The 27,044-nt window shown below is 44.4% G+C and overlaps 1 protein-coding gene across 2 annotated transcripts in view; it reads right to left on the reverse strand.

Moving 5' to 3' along the window:
* The window catches only part of KDM7A (lysine demethylase 7A), a 92,054-nt gene extending 65,540 nt beyond the window's left edge, over positions 1 to 26,514 (reverse strand). Inside the window, exons 1-2 of one of the 2 annotated variants that reach the window (XM_045032048.1) lie at positions 26,397 to 26,514; positions 3,786 to 3,871 (exon numbers count right to left, since the gene is read on the reverse strand). In XM_045032048.1, coding sequence (XP_044887983.1) covers positions 3,786 to 3,871; positions 26,397 to 26,512 — 202 coding nt within the window. In that variant the 5' untranslated portion in view covers positions 26,513 to 26,514. Of the gene's footprint in view, positions 1 to 3,785; positions 3,872 to 17,283; positions 17,365 to 26,396 lie in introns of those variants that run through there. The other variant, XM_045032129.1, reaches the window with a different exon arrangement.
* Positions 26,515 to 27,044: the final 530 nt, after the last annotated feature.

Genomic DNA, 27,044 nt, shown 5'->3' on the forward strand with positions numbered 1-27,044 from the left:
GGAACTATCTGTGTCCCTGAAATATCGATATGTGAAAGCAGGCATCCTTCAGGTCGAGCGTAGGGCACCAGTCTCCCAGATCCAGGGAAGGAATGATGGAGGCCAGGGAGACCATGCAAAACTTCAACTTCTTGAGGTATATGTTGACACCCTGCAGATCAAGGATGAGGCGTAGACCCACTTCGGCCTTTGGGAATCAAAAAATAGCAGGAGTAAAACCATTTCCCCCCTAAGTGAAGAGGAACTTCATCTACTGCTCCCACCTGCAGAAGGCCCTGCACCTCCTGAGCGAGTAGATGCTCGTGAGAAGGATACATGAAGAGAGATGGGGAGGATATACCTCCCTGCTACTCTGCTGAGGACCCACTGGTCTGATGTTATAGAGGCCCAAGCAGGGAGAAAGGGAGACAGGCGGTTGGAAAAAAAAACAGGGATGCTGGATCCAAGACACAGGCTGGAGGGTCACGCTTGAGTGCACCCTCAAAATGCTTGCTTATTACCCAGTTGGGTGCGCATACAGCTCAAGTGAGTTGAAGAGGCCAGCTGATGGCCTTGCCAGTGCTTACAGCCCCTGCCCTTTTTACCAAAGGACTTTGAACAGGAAGGGACCTCAAACCTGTGGGACTGTTGCAGCTTGAACTGCTTCCTCACTGGCAACCAGGGTGTGCAGGACCAGCAAGCGTGAAGGGGTCTGAGAGTCTTTAACTTGCTGTCTGTTCTGCGAACAGCACCAAGCTGTCGAAGGGGAGGTCCTGGATAAACTGCTGAACCTCTGCCACTAAGCCCAACGACTGCAACCAGGACGCCAGTCTCACTGAAATGGCCAAAGCCATAGACCAGGCCGTCGAGTCTGCCACATCTGAGGCCGCTGGGAAGACTGTCCCGGCTACCGCTCTGCCCTCCTCCAGAATAGCCATGAATTCCTTCCTGGGCTCCTCAGGCAGTGACTCTGAGAACTTGGCCATGGACTGCCAGATGTTATAATCAAAGCAGCCAAGTAGGGCCTGATGTTTGGACACTCTTAGCTGGAGGCTGGCCATAGAATAAATCTTTCTACAAAAAAGATCGAGCTTCTTCACCTCCTTATTCTTAGGGGTTGATCCCAGTTGGCCTTGTCTATCATGCTCACTGGCTACTGACACAGAGTGAGCTTGAGGCGGGGGGTAGGTACTGGTATTCAAACCCCTTAGCAGAGACATACTCCTGCTCTGCCTGCTTAGAGATGGGGGCAGGGAGGAGGGGGTTTCCCAAAGGGCTTTGATCAGCTTCACAACTCCCTCATGTACTGGTAATGCCACCTTCAAGGGGGCTGTTGCACTCAGCACGTTGAACAGGGAGTCTGAAGGCTCCGCCAGCAACTCTGTTTCCAGACCAAGATTCAGTGCCACCCTCTTCAAAAGCTCCCGGTGGGCTTTTGTGTCATCCTGAGGGACTGTGTGAGAGGGCCTCGCTATCGCCTCATCGGGCGAAGATGAGGAGGTAGGTAGGTATAGATGGGCCTGGTAACTCCACTGCCTCTGCCAGGGGAGCCTCGACTGGAACTGGCTGTCCCTGGGGAGCTCTCTCTAACTCCGCTTGCAAGTCAGGGGGTGGGCGGGAGACTGTGGCCGAGCATCTTTCTGATACCCCTGAGACCAACCAATGTCCCTGCAATGGTTGGGGAAATGCCCTGGGATTCCACAGGTGTCAGGAGTTGGCCAGGACCAGGGGTTCCACAGGTGTCAGGAGTTGGCCAGGACCAGGGGTTCCACAGGTGTCAGGGATTGGCCACTGGCCCTGGAACCATGCAGCCCCTGGTGGCTCAGAAGGAAATGCCAATGCCCCAGCGGGTGGCCTTGGCCTGCGGACAGGTCTTGCTCCTCGTTTTCAGAACCCTAGGAAGGGGGGAGCTTGTCTGGGAGACCAGAACGGGACTGATGTTGCCTGTCTACCCTGTTCCTGTCGGCTCTCTCTGCGGACCTCTGCTGGGGAGCTGTACCAGGACCATGTCTCTCGGTGCCGTGATTGACGCTTTATGCTATGAGAACGGTGCCACTCCGTGGACTGGGAGAAAGAGGATCGACGTCTTGGAGACCATCAATGCATCCGTGGGGATCCATACCAGCAAACCGGAGATTTGGACACTCCAAGTGCCAGGGCTCTGGCGACACACCTCCAAGGGTCTGCTCCAGACAGCCGACGATCAACGCTGGGATCCCGGTGAACACTGCCTACAGACCGGGGAACCATGCCGGGAACTAAGGCAGGTAAGCCGACCCGCATCCAGGGGCTGGTGGTACTGTTCAGGTGAGCGCTGGTGGGGCACCCCCTGCACTGACAGAGATTGCTGGAAGGGTCCCAGGGCAGGTTTTCCCTTTGAACGTGGCACCTCAGTAGCTGGTGTGGACAGCACCAGAAGGGACAATATGTCTGTAACGACCTGAAAGACCTCTGGCATGGACAGCACCACCAGGCGCCGAGTGCCTCTGCCGCTTTCCAGGGATCAAAGGAGACTTGACAGCTCAATAGGTGCTGGAGCCTGGCCACAGTCCACAGCAAAAGAGCTGCCCCTCGTGGGTCTTCTCTCTCCTCCGGCTCTCTCCTTCCTTTTATAGGACACAGGAAAATGCCCTTTCCCAGCCTTTCTTTGCTTTTTAGCTGGTACCGGGGATGGGATTGGTGCCAGTCTGAGGTTGGTGCCAGCAGCGCGCTCTACGCCGAGGCTGCAGTGCTCAGAGCAGAGTCCAATCTAGTCGGCTCCGATGCCGGTGCGAAGGCTGACTCCATAAGGAGTGCTCAAAGACGAATGTCCCACTCCTTTTTCGTTTGTGGCCTGAAGTTCTTACAGATGTAATGCTTGTTGCTCACGTGGGTCCCCCCCAAGCACTTTAGGCAGCTTTCATGGGGATCACTGACTGGCATAGGTTTCTTGCAGCAGTCACAAGGCTTGAAGTCCAGGGACCAGGACATCCCTAGACTAAGTTCTGTCCAGGACTAATCAACTGTTACTAACTCTAACACTACTAGAACTATAATACTATACAAGTTTTTAACAACTGTGTACAAAAGACTCACAACTAGACACAGCTGAGAGATGTAAACTTGCCAAGGCAAGGAGATGTTCCAGCATCATCACAGGCGGTAAAAAGGAACTGAGGGAGTGGGGAGCTGACAGCACCCCTTATACCACCGCATACGCGCACCACTCCAGAGGGTGCCAGAGCCAGTCCCCTACAAATATCTGTGAGGGAAAAACTTCCATCACTGGTGCGTGTGACAAGCACACACACCTACAATGGAATGGACATGAGCAATCACTTGAATAAGAACTCCTTGTTTTTATAGTGTGGTCCTTTAGGATTTTTGTCAGTTTTCACTTCCCTGCTATTTTCATCAGTGTCCAATGAAGCGTGAGAAGAATGATGCACCATCATTGCCTACACTCAAGTCACTTAAAAAGTGACTACTGTCCTCTCTCCCCTACAACTCAGTTTTGTTTTCTTCAAACTCCAGTCACAATCCAAATATTCGGTTAAAATACTCTGTGTTTGATCTTTAGTTGTGGTTTACATTTTTATGGGATAATGACAGTTAGTAAAAAAGTCTGTAGGTGCTCTAACCCAATTTATCTGCTGCCATGAATCATGTGAACCTCCCCAGACTATTTTTTAAAACTTCAAATTAGCCATAAATAGCCTGTTAAATTTTGAATGCTCTTCCAAACAATTTTTTCCAGTTCCAGGTTGAGGAAAGAATATCCATAGTCATTTACACCCTTGATCTTTGTTTGAGCATTCAGTACTTACTTAAGGATAGTCCATGCAGAACTGCACAGTTGGGACAGTGGTACAGATCAATGTCAACAGCATGGTGCTCCTCTACTTTGACACAGCTGAAAAGAAAAAAAATTGTTTTCAATGCTCATGAGAATAAAAAAAAAAATCAAGAGTCCAAGTCCTTTTATTTTCCCCTCTATCCCGCCCCAGCCAAAAAAAAAAAAAATCAATGTTAAGTCTAGCAACATTTACCAGACCATATTGCAGCTCTACGCAGTCAGAACTACATACATCAAGACTCCACTTTAGAGCCAAACTATATTTGTCACTTTCAGCATCTATACAGCTACTTTAACAATATGCAAATCAAAGTTTAATTGGGAATACCATTAAAGTATCTGATAAAAAGTAACCAGATGGAAGTAAATTCCACAGTGTAACTACACAAATGCTTTGATCTTAATTACAAGAAGCAGCGTGTGCAAGGTAATTAAAGCAAAGCCAGAAAAAATGTATTACTGAAGTCTAAGCGCTCGTAGTTTATAGAAGACATCATGGAAGCTTTGTTGCTTCCCATGTGGCAATGCATGTCTTCGGTAGCATACTGTACCAAAAAAAAAAATTTCTTAAAGCACACAGACTGCTATTCTCTCAAACATCAAAGGGAAATAAGATATACTATTCATTTTTCCTTATACCTTCCCTCACAACAGCAGCTAAAAGTGACCACACTAAGTGTATTCTTCTGATCTGCAAAACATATGCATCCTTTTGAATAAATAAACTTCTTTATAATGCTTGTTATAAAATACCTACAATTAGGCCATTTATAAGTACATTACTTAGACCAAACATTACAGCAAGTTATTTCCTCTGTTAGTAAGATTACACCAACACATATGGATGGCTATAAAAACCCAGCAGTGTTGGAAAAGGTCAGTTTTTCTATTCAAGATAGCTGCATATGAAATGAAGTATTGATAGTGATTTTTTGCAGGTTTTGCATCACTAGAGATTAATGATTTAGAAAAGCAGTGTTTATATAGAATTTTCTCAAGACAAAATTTTATTGTTTAAATACTCTTTTTGCTGAGAGGTATCCAAAGTTTGGCAGAATTCCTCTCTCTTCAAAGTATGTGACTTGTTCATCAATAATGATGAAAGATTAAAGAATGGTTTTTATATCATAAATAGGGCCTTACCAAATTCAGTCCATTTTGGTCAATTTCTCAGTCATAGGATTTTAAAAATCTTAAATGTCATGATTTCAGATATTTAAATCTGAAATCTCACAGTGTTGTAATTGCAGGGGTCCTGACCCAAAAAGGAGTTGTGGGAGGGAAGAGGTCGCAAGATTATTGTAGGGGAGGGTTGCAGTACTGCTTCTCTTACTTCTGCGCTGGTGCTGGTGGCTGTGCTACCTTCAGAGCTGGGTGGCCGGAGAGCAGTGGCTGCTGGCCAGGACCAGATCCACCGCCAGCAGCAGCACAGAAGTAAGGATGGCATGGTATGGTATTGCCACTCTTACTTCTGCGCTGCTGCCTTCAGAGCTGGGCACTCGGCCAACAGCCACCACTTTCCAGCCTTCCAGCTCTGAAGGCAGCACAGAAATAAGGGTGGCAATACTGCGACCGCCCTAAAATAACCTTGAGATACGTTTCCTACTTACGCAAAATTCGAGTTACGCAAGGCGTTCTGGAAAGGAACACTTGCATAAGTCAGGGAGCGTCTGTATAGGGTAAACACACACAAAAAAAGATTTCACGAGGGGAGACCAGATTTCAGGGTCTATGACACATTTTTCATGGCCACGAATTTGGTAGGGCACTAATCATAAAAGTTTACAAAACAGACAAGACTGAACATTCATATTAATAAATCCAATGCAAACAGATAATTACCGATAGTATTGCCATGTAAATTAGGCCCCAAGCCATAACAGACCCAACGTCTACAGCAAATTGGTTAAAAAAGTAAAGCTTGTGTGCCATATCTGACTTGTCAAGAAGAGAGTGCTCTTCAGTGACACCCACTGGGGTCTTGGTATCTTATTATATTTAGTCACAAGTGTTTATATATGGTAGCATGAGAAGTCAGTTAAAATGTCTGTATTCATGGAGCACAACTAATGAACTCTGCATCAAAGCTGAACTGCTCTGCATTCAAAATAAATAGTTGTGTTTACACAAATGTTTATTTTATGATCTATAATAATACATTAAAAGTGGTCTAAAGATAAAATAGAAATGTTCTTAAGTTGAACAAGAAAATATTAAATTCTCCCACTGACCAGATAAAGAAAATTTATCATATGTAACCGTTTATAAAAATAGGTAGGTTTCATTGCGTAATTTCACAGCTATCAAAAAACTCAGAGTATTAAAAGCTGATGATCTCTTCCCCCTACCACCCCACCTTTAATTGTGATAGAGTTTTAAGATGGTTTCAGATAGATGTTTTTATTAGGCACATTTTTTATTTTTATTATAAAGGACAAACTTAAAAAAACCATTAAACACCATATATATTAAAAGAATGCCATGAAACTCTTTAATTCACTAGAATTGAGAGTCACAAGTCAAACTCCTGACTATGCCATAGAAAACTGTTCTAAGGGCACCATAAAATATCCACAATCTTTGTACAACAAGATGTACACTCAACAGGGCCGGCTCCAGGGGTTTTGCCACCCCAAGCAGCGAAAAAAAAGCCGTGATTGCGATCTGCAGCAATTCAGTGGGAGGTCCTTCGCTCCGAGCAGAAGTGAGGGACCTTCCGCCGAATTGCCGTCGAATACCTAAAAGTGCCGCCCCACTCCCGAATTGCCACCCCAAGCACCTGCTTGATAAGCTGGTGCCTGGAGCCGGCCCTCACAATCAAACTTTAAGGCCAGAAGGGACCATCATGATTGTCTAGTCCAGGGGTTCTCAACCCGTTGCCCAATTAGCACACAGCTGGGGTCCACCCGTGCTGCAGAGGAAGGTGAAAAAAAAAAAAAGAAAACCAGGGTCTCTGCCAATCTGACCCGGGGGAAATTCCTTCCCAAACCCAAATATAGCAATCAGTTAGACCCTGAACATGTGGAAAATACCTACCAGCCAGACACCTATGAAAGTATTCCCTGTAGTAACTCAGAGCCCTCTTCAGATAGTGTCCCATCACCAGCCGTTGGAGATATTTGATGCTAGCTATTGCAGATCAGCTATCTGCCATTGTATGCCGTCTCATCATACCATCCCCCTCCATAAATTTATCAAGCTACGCTTAGGGTTTTTTATCCCCCACTACTCCCCTTGGAAGGCTGTTCCAGAAAGAAAACAGATAACAAATCATGTGCACAAAATATTTGAGGATACCAAACATCAGGGGCGGCTCCAGGCCCCAGCACGCCAAGCGCATGCTTGGTGCGGCATGCCGTGGGGGGCGCTCTGCCGGTCGCTGGCAGACAGGCAGCCTTCAGCGGCATGCCTGCGGAGGGTCTGCTGGTCCCGCGGCTTCAGTGGACCTCCCGCAGGCGTGCCTGCGGGAGGTCCACCGGAGCTGCGGGACCAACGACTGGCAGAGCGCCCCCCGCAGCATGATGCCGTGCTTGGGGCAGCGAAATGTCTAGAGCCGCCCCTGCCAAACATTCAACTTCCCCCCCCTCCCCCAAGCCCCTCTCCTATTCAGTTTCTCCGCTCCTTTCCCATCCAAAAAAAGAGCTTTAAAGCTGTTTAGGACTAATATTTTACAGAAATGAAGTACAAAACTGAAGTTGTAAGGCAGTTAAATTGAGTCTCCATGAGGTGTTTGCAAAGTGAAATACTAGAACGATATCTGTAACAACTGATTACAAATATACCTTCCCACCACCATCAGTAGCAGAATCCTTTCAAAATTAGTTATATTGTTATATTAGCTACAGGGTTTTTATGGAGGTTGTTTTGAGTTTGTTTGGTTTTTTGTACAATGAAGAGAACCTTAAAACAAAATGATTTAGCCTCACATATGTGTATAGAATGCATATTAAACTAAACATACTTTGAAGGGGCTTTAAAATAAATTTTAAAAATGACATCTCCACAGGATTTTCTCTCTCCAAAAGATGCTTTTATAAAATAGAAAGAAAATCCCCATTTTAGCTACTCTGTGCTTGCAATAGTTATGTACGTGTTAAAGATTAATACCATACCTTTTTAAATATAAGGTATTATTGCTAATTTTCAAACTATCACAAATCAAAACAAAATTCTACAAATTTACTACACAAAAGGTTTTTCTATTAAACAGGTTTTGCAAATTTTTGCATTATATTTTGACTAAAATATGGCCTACAGTTCCTATGCATAGTTTTGTATCTAGGTTGCACATGCCAACTAAACACTTTAATGTTAGTTGTACCTTTATTAGCAGAACCAGCTTTCAACTACTGCAAGATAAGCAAAGAATAACCCCTCCCACTCCTTGTCCCTAGAAAAGAATGCCAACGTGAGCATTTTTATCCAGGGGAATGGGAGTGGAGATACCATATCAGTTTGGCAGATCCCATGGAAGTCTGGTTAGTCATTAATTCAAGTCAATTGTCTCCAAGTGTCAAAAGGACGCCAAGTAAGAAAAATCTGAAGATTCAGACAACAGAAAGTGCTAAAGATGTCACTGTCCCAATCCACCAAATGGCTCTGGAGATATTCTGTAAGCAGAAAGTGTTCTGTTTAAGTCACAATTTGTCACTCCTTCAGTAAGCAAATTTAAACAATCAAAATATTTTAGAGCTTGGGTTGCAGATGAAGACTGAGAAACAGATTGAAAATTTTCAGTCAGATACAAACATTTCCTTCTGTAGAGAAAAAGCAAGCTGAAAAAATGAACTGTATTTGAAGGCTAGTCTAAATAACTAAGACAGATCATTAATATTCTGAGAGTAAAACTAAGTCATTTAAACCTTAAATATAAGATAAAACTGACTGATGAGGAAGTAGCCTTAGACAAAAAGGATTCCAAAGATGTTCATTTTTATATCACGCTACTAAGAATTGAGCAAACCTAATTTTTTTCTTTTGTGAAAAAAAAGGAACCAATAGCCATCCATTAGTCCTTTTATATTCCAGTGTCATTCCAATACTGCATTATTAGTGAACAAAAATAAGAACGGCCATATTAGATCCATCTAGGTAATCATCAAGTGATCCATCCCTTGTCACCCATTCCCAGCTTCTGGCAAACAGAGGCTAGGGACACCATCCCTGCTCATCCTGGCTAATAGCCATTGATGGACCTATCCTCCATGAACTTATCTAGTTCTTTTTTGAACACTGTTATAGTCTTAGCCATTACAACATCCTCTGGCAAAGAGTTCCACAGGTTTGACTGTGCACTGTATGAAGAAATGCTTCCTTTTGTTTGTTTTAAACCTGCTGCCTATTAATTTAATTTAGTGACCCCTAGTTCTTGTGTTATGAGAAGTAGTAGATAACACTTCCTTATTTACTTTCTCCACACCAATTGTGTTTTTAATAGACTCCTATCATATCCCCCCTTCATCGTCTCTTTTCCAAGCTGAAAAGTCAGTTTTATTAATTGCTCCTCATATGGAAGCTGTTCCATACCCCTAATCATTTTTGTTGCTCTTTTCCTATTACAATATACCTTTTTTGAGATGGGGCGACCACATCTACATGCAGTACTCAAGATGTGAGCGTACCAAGGATTTATATAGAGGCAATATGATATTTTCTGTCTTATCTATCCCTTTCTTAATGATTCTCAACATTCTGTTTGCTTTTTTGACTGCTGCTGCACGTAGAATGGATGTTTTCAGAGAACTATCCAGTGACACCAAGATCTCTTTCTTGAGCTAATTTTGACCCACCCACCACTTTATATGTATAGTTGGGATTATGGTTTTCCAAAGTGCATTGTTTTGCATTTATCAACATTGAATTTCATCTGCCATTTTGTTACCCAGTCACCCAGTTTTGTGAGATCCCTTTGTAACTCTTTGCAGTCTGCTTTGAACTTAACTATCATGAGCAGTTTTGTATCATCTGCAAATTTTCCCACCTCATCATTGACCCCTTTTCCACATCATTTATGAATATGTTCAACAGTACTGGTCCCAGTAGAAAGTCCTGGAGGACACCACTATTTAGCTCTCTCAATTCTGAAAACTGACCATTTATTCCTACCCTTTGTTTCCTATCTTTTAACCAGTTACTGATCCATGAAAGGACTTTCCCTCTCATCCCATGAGAGCTTACTTTGCTTAAGAGTCTTTGGTGAGGGACCTTGTCAAAGGCTTTCTGAAACATAATATTCAGCTCTTATGTTGATTAAATTATGCTGACTCATTTGTTTCTTATGTCTATGCCAAACTGCTATGAACTAGGTAAATAAGTAGTTCCTCATACATAACAAGCATAATTATAGAACTCAATATGGGGCCAGGGATTATTATTTCTATTTCTATTTATATATATTTTTATTTATATTTTTGCACTGTGGTTACCGGTAAGTAACCATGGGAGCTTTGCAAAAATACAGGTAGATTTATATATTGTTCAGATGGATCAGCAGGCCTTCTGGTACTCAGACATCTTGGTTGCCACCAGATTCAAGCTCTTCCATCCTCAACTTACATCCAGATTGTAGGGTTGCCAGGTGTCCATTTTTCGACCGGAACACCCGGTCAAAAAGGGACCCTGGCAGCTCCAGTCAGCATCGCTGACCAGGCCATTAAAAGTCTGGTCAGCGGCACAGTGGGCCTAAGGCAGGCTCCCTACCTGCCCTAACTCCATGTCGCTCCTGGAAGCAGCGGCACGTCCCTGCAGCCCATAGGCACAGGGGCAGCCAGGCCATGGAAACTCCACATGCTGCCCTCGCCCAGAGTGCCAGTTCCGCAGCTCCCATTGGCTGGGAACCACAGAGAATAGGAACTGCGGGGGCGGCACCTGTGGACTGGGGCAGTGCTGAGAGCCACCTGGCTGCCTGTGCGCCTTCGAGCCAGAGGGATGTACCGGCCACTTCCGGGAGCCACCTGAGGTAAGCGCTGAGTAGAACCCTTTGACTCATAGATGTTGAGGTACTGGTTCTATGGCTCCTAACTAGAGGAGATGACCTACCTCTTGTCTTAGTAAATTCTCATGAGAAGGGTCCCTGAAGACATGGTGTGGTAGAGGGAGGGAGGTAAAATGGATAGAGTACCCACTGCGATCCATTTCTAAGACTCATTGGTCTGATATTATGTGCTCCTAAGTGCTGCGGAATGCTGCCCAAATGGATGGATAGTGGTGGTCAGCTGTAGAGGTTGGGGGGAGGGGGAGTGGTCTATCGATGCCTCAACCAACATGTCAAAATTGGTGTTTGGACATGGACAGCTGGGATGAGGAAGATTGCAGGCCAGATGGTTTATGCCTCAAAAATTTCTCTCTTTGTGACTCGTAGTAATGCTGAGTCAGGTATTGGGAGCTGTGTGGTTTGTGCTGGGGCTGCTGACTAAATTTTCTCTTTTGTCCTGGCGTGCAGATGCCCAGTGAACAGCGAATGGCACTAGAATCCTTCAGTGTGTGACGAGAGCCATCACTCTTCTCTGTGAAGAGCTTTGAAGGCACTAAGGGAAGTTCTTCAACAGTTGACCACACCTCTTTCGGGAAGCCTGACAGATGAAGCCATGATGCATGTCATATCACCCAGCCATGGAGATGGACCTGGCCGCTGTGTCAGCTGTATCGAGGGCAGACTGTAGCATGTCTTGGCCGCTAACTGTCCCTCTGGGATGATAGCCTTAAACTGGTTGTAATGCGACTCAGGCAGCTGCTCAATAAAACCATTCAGTTTCTAGTAGTTTACATACACCTCTACCCTGATATAATGCGACCCGATATAACATGAATTCGGATAGAACGCGGTAAAGCAGCACTCCGGGGGGGGGGGGAGGAAGGGCCTTCACACTCCGGCAGATCAAAGCAAGTTCGATATAACAGTTTCACTTATAACGCAGTAAGATTTTTTGGCTCCTGTGGACAGCGTTATATCGGGGTAGAGGTGTAGTTGTATTTTGCCACCAGGGCTTGGGAACTGGCAATTTGAAACTGAAGCATGGCCAAGGAGTATGCCTTCCTCCCCAAAAGGTCCAAGCACTTCCAGTCCCTATCATAGGCAGTGGACCTCATCCATTATTGACGGCTGTGGGAATTAATAGTGTCCACCACAATGGAGTTGGGTGAAGGGTGGTAGAAGAGGAATTCAGTCCCCTGGGGGAAGGGGAAAACTATCACTATAACTACACTAAGTACTAGGAGGCTAACTACAGAAATGCAAAATCGAAAGCAATGGTCGTAATGGACTGTGAATGGCTCCGTCCCTAGCCAAGGGTGGTTGAGAAGGAACTGAGGGGGGTTAGCCCGTACATGCTGACTAGCCTCATGGCAAGACAGGAGGAGACACAGCACATGTGCAGGCTTAATGGACACTGCTACCAATGTTCTCTGATCAGCAGTGCAGGATACAAACACACCTACAGTGGAGCACCCATAGGGACACTACTTGAAGAAGAACCTTCTCTTCTGTATGCAGACCATGCCACAGTATTATAAAACCTGCCTTAGTGACCATTTCTGAAGAGAGACCATCTGTCACAAGCAACTAGTTGCAGAGGCCATGGAACTTTTTCCCCCTATAATTTAACTGTGAAGAAACAGTGAACAGTGCCTGTCATCTGCGACCAGTGACCACATTTTCTTTCTCCCTTCAGAGCTGGATGCCTGGCCAGCAGCCACTGCTCTCTTCTCTGCCTTCAGTACTGAGTGGCTAGAGAGCAGTGTCTGTTAGCTTTTTTCTGGACGTCATTTAACATGTCTAACTTATAAATGTCTAAATGGTTTGTGTTCAGAGTACCACGATCAACTCTCGTTTTATACTTCAACAGGGGCGACACTGAGGGTAGGGGACTTGCAAGGGCTATAGCCACTCCAACATTTTCCTTTGCCATCCCTGCCCCATTGCCACCTCTCCCCGCACAAAGGTCAAACTTTATGCAGAAATAAGGGTGGCACGGTATGATATCAGCACCTGTACTTTTCTACTGCTCCTGGCATTTATAGGGGCTGATACGTACAACTTACCTGAACCACACACATAGTGGCTGGGGAGTGCCTGAGGATCTGGCAAGGGATCCAGGACTCTCGCCCATATGGTGCAATCTTGCAAAGCAGGTTGAGCTCCTGGTCTGGCCTCCACTCACAGAGCCTATTGCTCTTCGCACAGGCTTATTAGCAACCAGGGGACACACTTTTAAATACCCTCCCTGGGAGGAAGTCACGCTGACTTGGACAGCTCAAGTGCAATAGGAGGTGGGCCATTCAGGCAGTGGAGAGAAGCTAGGTGTATCTCTTTGGAGCAGCTGGCTACACCAAGTCTCTGTGAAGGCTGTCAGAGGGGTTCCTCACCTCCTGCCAGGACATCTTTGGACTAGATTTGGCTCCACTCTCAGGGCTATGGCTAAAGGTACCTGCTGTAACAGGTGCTGGGGGAGGAGGATAAGTTATGGCCGGTCCAAGGGAGCATAGAAGCTGTGAGAGTCAGGGGAAGGGGTCTGGATATGGGCAGGGTGCATGTGTAGGGGCTGTAGGTTTGGCATCTTAAGGGACCTAGGGTTCTGGGATATATGATGGGCTGCAGATGTGGGTCTAGGATATGTGGGGCTTTTTTAGGGAGCAGAGGGGAGTTGACAGGTTGGCAGAGGTATATGGGGTGCAAGAAGAACTGGAGTTCTTCTGAGTGCTGGGTGGGTATGAAGGGAACTGGGGTTCTCGTGGGGATGGGGGCCACAGCCACTGCTCTCCGGCCACCCAGCTCTGAGAAGATGAAGAAGGGTGGAATAGTATGGCACTGCCACGCTTACTTCTGTGCTGCTGCTTGTGGCAGTATTGCCTTTAGAGCTGAGCAGCCATACAGCAGTAGATGCTGTGCAGATAACATAGCCCCCCAATTTTCTGTCTAGCCCACTTCAGCTCCCCTTTGGGTAAGATAACAGTCCATAAGGAAAAATGGAACAAAGACGCAGAGAGCTTCCTGAGTCCAGGATAGTAACAGCAGCAGAGCCAAGAAAAAACAGAGAGGCTTAGCAATTCCTTTATTTATAGGGAAAGGTAGGAGCTCCTTCCAGTTCATTTATTTATGAATAAGGGTGAGCGCAGAATTAATTTATTCTGGGGTTTAGTTAGGATAAATAACTCAATTTTTTGTTTTACTTAAGAAGGAGTCCAGGATGGATTAATTGGAGTTGTATGTGATAGACAGGAAAACATCATAACTGATTTTATTTGTGGGTGGTAGTTGATTTACTAATGGACGAGAAAAGACATGTCAAGGCAAAGTAAAATGGCACTGTCTTTAGAGACCCAGCTTTGCAGGTATATTTCATCCACAGTACAGCAGAACCTCAGAGTTACGAACACTAGAATTACAAACTGACCAATCAACCACACACATCATTTGGAACCAGAAGTATACAATCTGGCAGCAGCAGAGACAAAAAAATAATGCAAATACAATAGAGTACTGTGTTAAACATACTAAAAAGAAAAGTTTAAAAAAAGATTTCACAAGGTAAGGAAACTGTTTCTGTGTTTGCTTCATTTAAATTAAGATGGTTAAAAGCAGCATTTTTCTTCTGCATAGTAAAGTTTCAAAGCTGTAGTAAGCCAATGTTCAGGTGTAAACTTTCGAAAGAACAACCATAATGTTTTGTTCAGAGTTACGAACAACCTCCATTCCCAAGGTGTTTGTAACTCTGAGGTTCTACTGTAGTAGGCTTAGGCTTTATCTACACAAAAAAGTTGCACCATTTAATTTTTTTTTAATTGATTAAATTAAACTGATACAAAAGCTATATGGTCACTTCTTTTGGTTTAAAATCAAGCCCTCTTTTGTTTACCTTGAGTCAATAGCTGAAAAGAAATAAACCTGATTTATGCCAAAATAAGAGCATCCACAGTGTCTTTTGCATAAGTTTAACTTAATCAGTTTAAAAACATTTTATTTTAAATACTGCAACTTGTGCATGTACATAAGGACTTAAGGCTTGTCTACACTGGCAATTAACAACGCTGCAACTTTCTCGGTCAGGATGAAAAACCACCCCCGTGCGCAGCAAGCTGCAGCGCTGTAAAGCGCCAGAGTAAACAGTGCTTAGTGCTGGGAGCTGCGCCACTCACGGAGGTATTTTTTTTGAATGCTGAGAGAGCTCTCTCCCAGCGCTGCGCCGCGATTACACAAGGCACGTTAAAACACAGCCATAGCAGCGCTTTAGCGTTGCCGGTGTAGACTAGCCCTTAGTCTTTGAATTAATAGCTATTAAGAAAGGTTTCAAGCCCAGGGATATAGAGGAAAGAGAGTGAGACTCTGGACAAGGGACAAAGAGACCAAGATGTTGTCTACACATAAGCTGTACCACTTTAACTATATTAATATAGTTATGTAGAACAAATCCCATCACCACTGAGTATGGACACAGTTATGCCAGTACAAAGGTGCTTATACTGGTACAGGAAGTGGCACTTCTGTATCAGCATAACTGTGTCCATACTACTGTTTATAACAGTATTGCTATGGTGGTTTTAAAAAAATAAAATAGCACCCCTCATTGACAGTTATTCTAGTACAACTTTCAAAAGTGGATGAGGCCTGAAGGGATTAGCTTAAAAGGAGTACATGAAGAAGGGAGATAGAGGAGGAAGGAAGGAGAGGAGGAAGATAACTGAACACGATACAGAGATAACAAGAAATATTTAAGAGAGGGGGAGTAGAAAGAAAAGAATGCCACGCTAAATACAAAAAGACACGTGTGAGAGTAGGAGAGGAGTGGAGTGAAGCCACGAAGAGAAGATTTAGCAAAAGCACAGGTGACAGTCCATTCCGTTAGAATTTTAAAACTGTTATAGTTGATAATGCTATAGTTCCAGTATAAAGCTATTTTATTCCTTTAAATTATAGGAGCACAACCGTATTTGTCACCTGAGAAACTAGTATGTATGTCTACACTGCAACTGAAGATGTGATTGCAGCTGAAGTATACATATCCACGCTAGCTTTAATCTAGATAGCACGACTAAAAACAGCAAAAAAGCCACAATGGCACAACCTTCTGCATGGGTTGGATTAGCCCACCAAGAATCCTGATACACAGGTTCCCAGCATGTACTGAATCCCAGGCCACCGCGGCTTCAGGTCTATTTGTGGTCATGCTAACTAGATTAAAAGCTAGTGTTGGTATGTGTACTTGAGCTGCAATCACATCTCAACTGCAGTGTAGACATACCTTTTGTCTTCAGACTAGTAGGTGAAAGGCTTGAAAAGTTTGTGTGTAAAACAGAATATTGCTTCTCAGGTCTCGTTGCTTCTTGAAATCTGAAAATATATAACAACGCTGTCTCGCTTAAATTAGAGTAACTCTTTCTACTGTTTCCATCAACTTTACAGGGAATGTGAGGGATTAAGCTAACAAGTGGTGTTAATCTATAGTCTAATAAATGAAAGCAATTTGGAATTAGAAATGGTTACTTATGATGTTAATGCATCCATTCTTTTGGGCTTTGAAAAAAAATCCTCGATATCCAACCTTCCTTTTTACAGTACATCAATAACATGAAAAGTCCATCCATGAACTACCATTGTGGCTACTTTAAGGACAGGGGATAAATTCTTTTCTTTTTTTTTAAATAAAGTTTACTGAGGAGAGGTGTCTACATTTTCTACCCATATTCATTTTTCCTTAAGTCTCTAAAACCTGACTCATGTCTGGCATATCTGCTGGAAAGTAAAGTCCATTTTTATTAAAGCCTCTTTTCTATTTTGCAGATGGCAACGAATGTTTTGCTTTTTCTGCAGACTCTGCTACTGTATCATTAGGATCTCCCAACAAGTTTTCCTCCTGAATAGTTCGTGAAAGCTAGTAAACACTTTCCATGACAGTCTACTATCAAGGTGTTCACCATATGCATCTCCTATATACAGCTTTAGAGGTCACTGATCTCACACAATCTTAATGAATTCAATGATTCACTGAATACAAAATATGAGGTTATCTTAGTTCAAACCTGGCTTTAATGTCAACTTTAGAACACGTTATCTTTCAGTTAATTTGTTCCTGCTAACAGCTCTGTGTAAAAGATTTTAACATTGCCTTGATTTCTCTAGTTCTGTTGGCTCTTCTGATAGAATCGCTATTTTTTTAACAATGCAATTAATACTACATCATCTTAGAGACAGTCGGATTTAATCTACTGCATTAGGGTTGCCAGGTGCCTGTTATTTTCTGGTTTAAACAAACAAACAAAAGAACAGGTCAAAAGAGGACCTGTAGGTTATCCAGTCAGAAGTACTGACTGGACACAAAAGTCCAGTTACCATCTGTCGGGGCAGCAAAACAGTGGGGTAGCTGCATGCAAACACCACTGCCAGCCTGCCGCCCACCAGCCTGGGGTAAGGGGAGGGAAAGGAATGCTGGGTCATCAACCCACACCAGTCTCTTCTCAGCCAGGGCCACCCCTACCTGCATCTCGTGGGCAGGCAGGCTCCACATCAAATAAATCACTAGTCCTACAAACAGCCTCCTTCACTACACACCATCTGTACTGTGCACTGAATGAGGCTGGGGCTCTATAGAAAAAAATATGTAATCCTGACCTAAAGGATGCCTCATAATGCTTATGGACAAGGGGGCCAGATTAAGAATACACAGGCAGCCTTAATACTGGCATTTCATAACTTCTGAGTGTTTGACTTTGCAAACTGAATTTTTATGTACAGCACTTTTTTTTTTAAAAAGCAAACTCAAAATAATTTTACAGTATGGAACAATACTGATCCTATAGGTGTTATCAGCAGGGTTGGAATCTTTAATTCCTCAGCACAGAACTCTAACATTTGAGCTAACAGAGCACCTGCTAGTAGTATTAGGCTATCTTCTATGTGGACCAGCCACTAGAAGCATTTCATTGTCAAAAGAATATTTTTAGCAAAGCAAGTAAGTAAACTGGACATGTGATTCATAAAATAGAATTTTCATCTCTTCACTGTTCGAAAAAATACTGCAATATTTTTACCCTAGGATAGCTCAATTTGACCTAGAAATTCAAAACTGAACATACTCTATTACTCTGATAAGGACTAATGCATAGGTCTCCAATCTGTGGGGCACCCCCTCCCCCAGGGATGCACGGAGGAATGTTCGAGGGGTGCAGCTGAGGCCCAGGCCAGCCCCCAAGGGGCACTGGCTGCCAGCCCTACACCCACACCCAGCTATGGCACCAGCCTCAGCCCCTCACCTCCCAGAGCCACAGCCCTGCTCCTGGCCCCAGCTCCTGTGGGCAGGCATGGACAGGGGTAAGGGAAAGGACAAGGTAAAAATTTGGGGACCACTGAACTAATGCCTTTGAGTGTTTTTGAAATTTTACAATTACATTTTTGAATTATTTAATATTTATGCACATCTTAGGCAAGTCTGTATGGTCCAACACAGACAGTCCAATCGCTAACAACTTTGAAAGGTGATGTAGGTATTTCTAGTCTTTATTATGTCAGTGAAGAGTCTAAAGTTTACAGCCAAACTGAGCCTGTGGAGATTACGAGTGACTAGGCTGCTACCTACACAGGTTTTTGAAACAGCAACAGTGTAAAACTGACAAACTAATAAGTGCTTGCCTACATGAACGGTTAGTTTGCAGCAAGCTAGGGTTTAAATCTACCCCACACTAGCCTGCCCACAAACTAAGTGTCCGTGTGGACCCTGCTGCCACACACTGAAAGTTCTGTAATGCTCTCTGATCTATTCCTGTTTCAAAGCAGAACAGATTAAAGTGCACTGCAGCAGGGTCCACACAGACACTTAGTTAGGGTGACCAGGTGTCCGATTTTTGACCACAACACCCGGTTGAAAAGGGATCTTGACAGCTCCAGTCAGCACTGCTGACCAGGCCATCGACTGTCTGGTTGGCAGTGCCATGCAGCGGGGCTGGTAGACTCCCTGCTAGCCTCCATGCCGCATGGCTCCCGGGAAGCAGCCAGCATGTCCCCCCTCCGGCTCCTACAGGTAGGGGTAGCCAGGGGGCTCTGCATGCTGCCCCTGCCCTAAGCACCGCCACCTCAGCTCCCATTGGCCGGGAACCACGGCCAATGGGAGCTACGAGGAGGTACCTGTGGACAGGGCAGTGGGCAGGGCCACCTGGCTGTCCCTCTGCCTAGGAGCCGTAGTGCGGGACATGCCGCTGCTTCCGGGAGCTGCTTGAGGTAAGCGCCGCCCACAGCCTGTACTCCTGACCCCCTCTCGGGCCCCAGCCCCCTGCCCCAGGCCCAGCCCTGATCCCCCTTCCGCTCTCTGAACCTGTAGGAGCTCCAAGCGGCCATACCTGCAGATGTTCAGGTAAACAAAGCGTCTCGCGGCCTGCCAGGGGCTCATCCTGAACCAAGTTTGGGAACCTTTGTTCTAGAATGATCCAGATCAAATCAAGTCTATGTCTTCTTAAAAAAAAAAATGGAGCACGAAAAACTTCAATTCTCAGAATGTTTTCTTTCCCTCCCTCCACTTTCATGCATAGTGTTCTTAAGACAGCCTTAAAGAGAATAAAACAAAACATTAATGTAAATAGAAACAACATAATTAAATGTAGGAATAAGTTTAGCAGGATAGCTGCAGTCTGTCAACTGAATTTCTATTGAAAATAGATTTAATACTTCAACATATTAAAAATTTAGAATATTTTGACTCCCTGCATTTGGCTTTTACATTAATGTAGAATGATCTTCTATAGAAGCTTTTTGCTTTTGTGACAAACCTAAGCACTTATGCCCTGCAGAGAAAGAATGAACTCAACATTTTCAGCAAGAAAATCTACTTTACTTAATGCCAAAATAATGGAGAGAAATGTATGAAATATTAAGTCAATTTGAAGCAGAACTGACCTGGAAAGACAGAATTATCCATTTAAACCCATGTTATTGGCATGAAGCAGAAACATATCTGAAGACACTTGAAACTTCTAAAATGTGAGTTCTGTGTATTCATATGCCAATGTCACAATATGGAAAAAAGACTTAATCATTTCATATATATACACCAACAATTTTAAATTCCCTAAATACTTCACCAAAACATCTTAATAGTTCTTCTGAATCATTAAACAGGTCAGTGGCAATTTGCTATTATCTCACAGCTGACTGGAATACTGTTATTAAATGAATAAATTCTTCTTAGACTGTGGAATATTACTTTTCAAGTCTGTGAACTGAATATATGAAAGTCTTTACAAGTTAGTCAAAATTGTTCAGACATGGTTCTGAAAAGAACAAACAAACAATGTACACCTCTACCCCGATATAACGCTGTCCGCGGGAGCCAAAAAAAATCTTACATTATAGGTGAAACCGCGTTAGATCAAACTTGCTTTGATCCGACGGAGCACTGCTTTACCGTGTTATACCCAAATTCGTGTTATATTGGGTCGCGTTATATCAGGGTAGAGGTGTACTAGAAAGTACAAGTATTTGTACAACAGGGAGTCTGCCTTAGCCCCACTGCATCGCCAACTGGAAGCTGCCCAAGGTAAGCGCCACCTGGCCCACATCCCTCATGCCCTCCCGCACCCCAGCCCGCTGCCCCAGCCCTGAGCCTCCTCCTGCATACAAACTCCCAGTCCCTCCCAGATCCTGCACCCAACCTCCTGCCCCAGCCCTGAGCATCCAGCACATCCTGGCAGCCTGCCGCTTCCTGCGGCTCCCATTGTCCGGGAACAGTGAACCGTGGCCACTGGCAGCTGTAGGGGGCCATGCCTGTGGAAGGTCAACGTAAACAAAATGTCTCGCGGCCTGCCAGCGGATTATCCTGCTGGGCCGCCTGATAGAGCAGTGGTGGGCAACCTAAGAATTAAGGACCATCCAACAAGGAATCCCATTACATACACAATTAAGGACATAAATATTGGATTCATTAAAAGAGCAACACAACGTACATCCATGAAAATAAGAGCACCTTTATAAACCATGACTTCAATTCTTCAGTCAAATTAACTATATGTCAAAGAAACCAAACAGGAAGTTAATGTACCTGAACATTTTCTATGTAACTTATCTAGATGGTGGTGCAATACAAATTCTCTAACAACAAGTTAAATTTCATACTTAGCGCCTTACAGGAACTGTCTTCACTAACTCACTTAACATTTTTTGTAATAAGTGATTACCAAGTTCAAGTATGCTTCTTTATTTTTTTTCAAATGGGTACACTAAACAAACAGGCAAGGCTAACAATATGATTGATACAGAGCAATTAAATACCATATAGATTACAACTAAACTCTTTTAAGCAGCATAGTATAGATAACTATGTAAAAACCCATGCTGTTGTACAAGTCCAATTCAGAAAGTGTCAAAAAAGCAGAAAATAGCTGAGAACTTAACAACTGGACAGTAACAGACCGTGAATCCCTGTAACAATTGAACCTGGCGATATTCTAAACAAAGAATTCTCAACTATGCTTGTAGCTGTTTCCATCACTTCACACTGATTCGAACATTCTAGGCTTCAGTGCGACGATCCTGGAAACTTTTTATTTACATAATTCATTCATTATTACATACTACCAACATTCTAACAAACAAATGTATATAGTATGCTCAATATGTCCTGGCCTGATTCTAGTCTGGAAAACTTAGTTCTGCCTACCTAGATTCTCTTACAGATTTTAATTGGATATAGTATGCTTCACTTCCTGTTCTAAATTTTGCACTGCTATACATTGTTAAACGGCAGCTGTATTTCACCCCAGAACACTCAGTAATGGATACAGTGATTCCTATGTACACAAGATACTTTGATTCTTCTCATATGAAAGGCACTATTAAAAACTCGAGTTCCCTAACTAATCACCACCTATTTTAGCATGATGAAATCACCTTATTGTCCTCCCACTGTAATTTTATGAATGATATTATCAAAACATTACTGAAACAAAATGTTAATATTATTGCCCAATTTCAGGATTCAAAAATTATGAGTCAGGCTTCAGTCATAAGTAGCTTTAAAAAATCATAATTTAAAAAAAAGTAAACTTTAGAGTCTTTATTTACCTTTGAGTTGAGCCTTTATTGTTCACATTTTCAGAATTCCCCTTCCCCTCCCGCACCCCCAAAATGAGGGCTAGAAGTTTAATTTTTTTTTTTAAAGGGAAAGTCAGATTATCATTGTCACATGACTCCAGGAGCAGGAGCATTAAAAAAAAATCAAGTATCAGAATTGTTAACATACTATTGATGTAAAGGAAAAGATAATGCATTGTTTTCAAACACAGCACATATACAAATCGGTCAAATGCCAGTTTATCAAGACAACTGCACTCAAAACAGATATCCACACAATTCCAAGAATTAGACTTTTCTATAGCACTCAACACTTTTGTATATGAGCACGTCACACAGATTAATGAGTTTATTCTGACAAGAGAAACCATGTCACAGAAGAGGAACTGAGGCACAAAGAGAACAACTTGTTCTCAGGAAATTTGCATCAGGGCTGGAATCAGACACCAAATGTTCCGAGTACTACTCCGAAGTGAGCTAAGACAGGGAGGCTTGTTTTTAAAAAGTTGTAAACGCCAACAGAAAAGCAGTTTTTGTTCTGGTCTATAAGGTGCCACAGGACTCTGTCGCTTTTTACAGATCCAGACTAACACAGCTACCCCTCTGATACTAGAATATATGATGATGTTAATGCTAACAGCCAAAGGAACACACAAAACTGGTTTTGAGGTTGATATTGTATTAAATGAATGGTTCTGAGAACATCTTAATGTCTGGAAGCAGATATTTACCATCCTCAGACTCTATAGACCAGGGGTCGGCAACCTTTCAGAAGTGGTGTGCTGAGTCTTCATTTATTCACTCTAATTTAAGGTTTCACGTGCCAGTAATACATTTTTAGAAGGTCTCTTTCTATAAGTCTATAATATATAACTAAACTATTGTTGTATGTAAAGTAAATAGGGTTTTTTAAATGTTTAAGAAGCTTCATTTAAAATTAAATTAAAATGCAGAGCCCCCTGGACCAGTGGCCAGGACCTGGGCAGTGTGAGTGACACTGAAAATCAGCTCACGTGCCGTGCCATTGGTTGCATACCAATATAGACTATAGACTATTTTAACTTGTAAAAAAATTATCCATTAGAGTAAGTATAAAGTGCAATCTCTCGATTTAGTCTTAGACCCGAGAATTTGATATAAAGAAGTCATCTAAAAGGCAGAAGAGACCTTGAGGTATCTGCACTTTTACTAACCAGTCCTCAAACTACAAAATACATGAACATTCTACCTTTTCAAATGAACTATCACCACAGAGACACGTTTGGAAAAGACCTTAGGCACAACTGAAAACTAAATGGGAGAATTCTGTACTGGTAACAATTCTCACCAGAATGGATATGAAGTTACTTCTTTTCAACAGGTTAGATTAAATATGGAATTAAGTTTCTGAGGGTGAGAACTGCATGTCAACGCTGTGAATTCAGAGATGACCAAAATTGAAGTTTAATCATTTAAAGTTTCAAGTTATACCAAAAGTAATGTTCATTATGCACACAAATAGTGCTGTAGTTTTCCTCTTCATGACCCTCTATAACTGACTCACTTTTAAATAGCGTAACCAAGAATGTGTCTTCATTTGTGAAATTGTGATTATTTTAAACAGATATGGATATAAACTTCTAAATCTAAAACAGACCCAGGAAGAAACACATATTCAGTTGTAAAAGGCACCAAGCTTGTAGAAATAAGCATCTCCTTTTGGATGATCAACTAGACATTATTCAATACCATTAACATTGAAAAAAATAAGCAGAACACAAAAGAATTTTCAAACAATTTCAAAAATCAATTATATTCTGAGTGTTTAGCAACAAAGAAGCCTTTCCCTCATAGTACAACCTCTATTATGCTGCTTCAGAAATGGTAAATTTATTTCCTTAAGATGCCAGAATACAATCATTTAACCCTTAAATGCCAATAATTTATGTGCAGTGTTAATGACCACCTTGATCAATCGGTCCATCAGCTCTCACAGAGAGCGCGCCCATTACAACACATCATTCCTGTTGTTCTAGTCTACCCAGTCCTTCAGCTACCCGCTGGCTGGGCTGTCAGTGGCACTGGATACCCGATCGACATAGCGCATTGTAGTCCAGAACCCCCTGAGTGATATGCTAGCCTCACCCTCCGAAGTAGCTGGGATTACAGGCACATGCCACCGTGCCTGGTATTAGTGATCAAGGAAATATAATGGTTCAACACCCTTGTATGCATGCCCTTCTATATCAGAAAGGTAACCTATAATTTATCCCCTAATTTGTGTGAAGATTTGTGTCTATGACTTTATCTACAGCAAATGACTTGAGTTTTAATTTTGGTAAAACATGTACTACACTAACATATGCCCAAATAAATTGTGACGCTAAAAGGATAGCATAGCATATAGAAAATAGCAGAAAATGGTATCAATGTTCCAATTAGTACCAGCAAGAGGCAGCTACTTCATGATGATGGATAACACTTTTTTCATGGCAGTGGCCTATAACCTTGTGTGGAATTAAAAAAAAAAAAAAAAAAGAATCTTACCATAATATTTCATTAGCTAACAGCCTCATGAGATGTGATCAGTCCAGAGAGAAGAGAGCTTGCCTTTCACTGTATCAGGCAAACATCATGCATCCCGATTTAAGAAGAATTTTTTAAAAAGCAGAAGATTCCTTCCCCCCAACCCTCCATCCCATTAAAAACAATAAATATCAAAAGGCCTATGTGTCAGGATGCACTGTTTAGCTTAATACAAATTTCTCAAACAAGGTAGATAAAGGCAAGGTCCAATATCACTGTGCTCTGAAAAATGCAGAGCAAATAATTTATTATTTAACAGATAATACAGCAGGAAGATAATTTGTGACATCAAAAAGCTGCAATTCCAAATCTAAACAGATTCTGTATGTGCAGGAGAATAAAGATGTAATCACTATCAATTTGAAATCTAATCAACTAAAAAAGTAGTTTCAAACCCTACATCTTTTCTAAATCCCCTTGCTAATTTTTGTGGTTTTAGAACTATACTTTCCAATTTTCTCATTTTTTTCTGTCCCTTGCTGTTGTATGAAAGGCTCATATACATGAAGTCTGATTGAATTCTCTGAACACATGCTGAACAAAAAAAAAAAAAAATTGAAATTATTAACATTCCTCACCCAGCAAAAAGAGTTACCAAAATAAATGTTTTTATTTTCAAACAAAACGTAAATGTGGGGCCTAAATCTGCACCCAGCAACTGTTGTCAGAAGTGCTGTCAGACTGTCAATGCACACTCCCTGCTCACAACAAGACCACATGCTTGGGATATGAGAACACAAATACACCTGCAATGGGGAAACAAACCCGATAAAAAGTTTCAGAGCTGACTATGCAGCAGAATAACTGATTGTTTTTTTAACTTTACTGGATAGATAACTTTTGGGCCTGTCACTGCCTCCAGTGTACCTTGAATCTAGAAAATTGAACTGAGCACTAAAAGCGTGTGTTCGTTCTTCCCCTCCACATCCAGCAGAGGGAGACTTGGCTGTCTAGCCTGCTTCACATCGTGAGTCTGTTTTTGTTAAACGGGGGTATTTAAATGTCCTGCTGTCAATCAAAACGTACTTCCTACAATCACAACCAGCTCCTCCGTAAATATCCCAGCGCTTGGTCTCCACAAATAACAGACTCCAAACCTGAGCCAGGCAGCTGGGGTCAGAACCGAACAGCCAGTTGAGCCGCCGAGCCCCCAACTTGTTTCTTTGTTTAAATGTCCGTGAATACCCCCCCCCACACACACACACACACACGCACACACGGCTGCCGCTGCTTCGGGCCTCTCTCACGCACAGTTTACAAAACACACACGCGAGCCGGCCGCGGCCGGGGAAGCCGCTTGGGACCGGACAAGAAACGTCAAACCCAGGAAAGGCAGGAACGGACCCAAACCCACGGAGTGAGCCACGAAGCCCAGGCACGGCCGCCGCCGGGAGCTCCCGGCGCGGGGGAGCCCTGACGGCCCGGGGCAGGCACTAGGGAAGAGGAGGTTATCCCTCACCCCCACCGAGCGAGCGGCCGGCATCGCCCACCCCTGCATGACGGAGGCAGCCGGAGGAGAACCCCCCCCACACCCACACTTAGCGCCCACTCCCCCCCGCGAGCTCAACTTCTGGGCAGCAGCTGCCCCCCCCCCGCTCTCCGGCGGCCCGAGAGCCCCTCATCTGTTGCTCCCTTTACTTTGATGGGTGACACCCCCCCCCCAGTGCCGGGCCGGAGTCCCCCCAGGCGGCTCCCCGCGCGGGCGGGGAGCGGGGTTATGCCGCTCGGTGGCGTGGGGCAAGCGGGCATCTGGGGGCGGGGGAGCTCGCAGCTGCCCTGCCAGGAGGTCCGGGCGCGAGGGGTCCCCGCCGGGGGTCCGCGTCCCCCCCCCCCATTGTTTCCCGCTGGTGGCGGCTGTTGTTACCGGGGTTGCTGCCACCCCCGGGCTGTTCCCCTCATCCCCCCTCCCCCCCGGCCCCACGGCGCCGGCGGGGGCTCCCCTCGCCCCGCGGGCTCCCCGGCCCCTACCTGCCGTGGAACCAGTCCTTGCAGATGTCGCACTCGATCATGAAGCGGCTCACGTCGTAGGGCTCCCGGCACACACAGTACACGGGGGTCGCGGTCGCCGCCGCCGCTCCGGCCATCTTTAAAGAACTCACTGGCTGAGCCACCCTCCCCCTCCAACAGCCGCCGCCGCCGCCGCCAGCGGCACCAATAACAACAGCGCGCGCGCGCCAGCCCCACGGAGCGCGCGCGCCAGGGGCGACACGAGAGAGAGCGCGCGCGCGCGCGTGCGGCCCACACAGTCATTTAGCCAGTGAACGCTCCACCGCTGAGCATGCGCGCCTGGGAACGTCGCCTCCCGGGAGCCGCGGCAGCAGCTCGAAGACGTACGAGCGGATGCGACACTTGAGCGTGCCCGCCAGCCGTCTACGCTGTATTGGATGCGCGACAGAAAAGCACGTGCCACAACTCCCTTTGGAGGCGGAGCAGGCAGGCGGCTCGGGCACGCGCTCGCTCCTCCCCCCTCCCTTCCCCCGCGTGACAGTTCCGGGCGGGGGAGGGGGCCAGAGCTGGGGAGCGAAGGGTTCCGCGAGGACACAGAGAGAAAGAGCTCGAGCGCTGGGAGGGGGGAAGCGCCGGCTCCCTTATGTAACCGAGCGGGGCAGACGGGAC

Source organism: Mauremys mutica, chromosome 1 (assembly GCF_020497125.1).
Source record: "Mauremys mutica isolate MM-2020 ecotype Southern chromosome 1, ASM2049712v1, whole genome shotgun sequence".
NCBI lineage: Eukaryota > Metazoa > Chordata > Testudines > Geoemydidae > Mauremys > Mauremys mutica.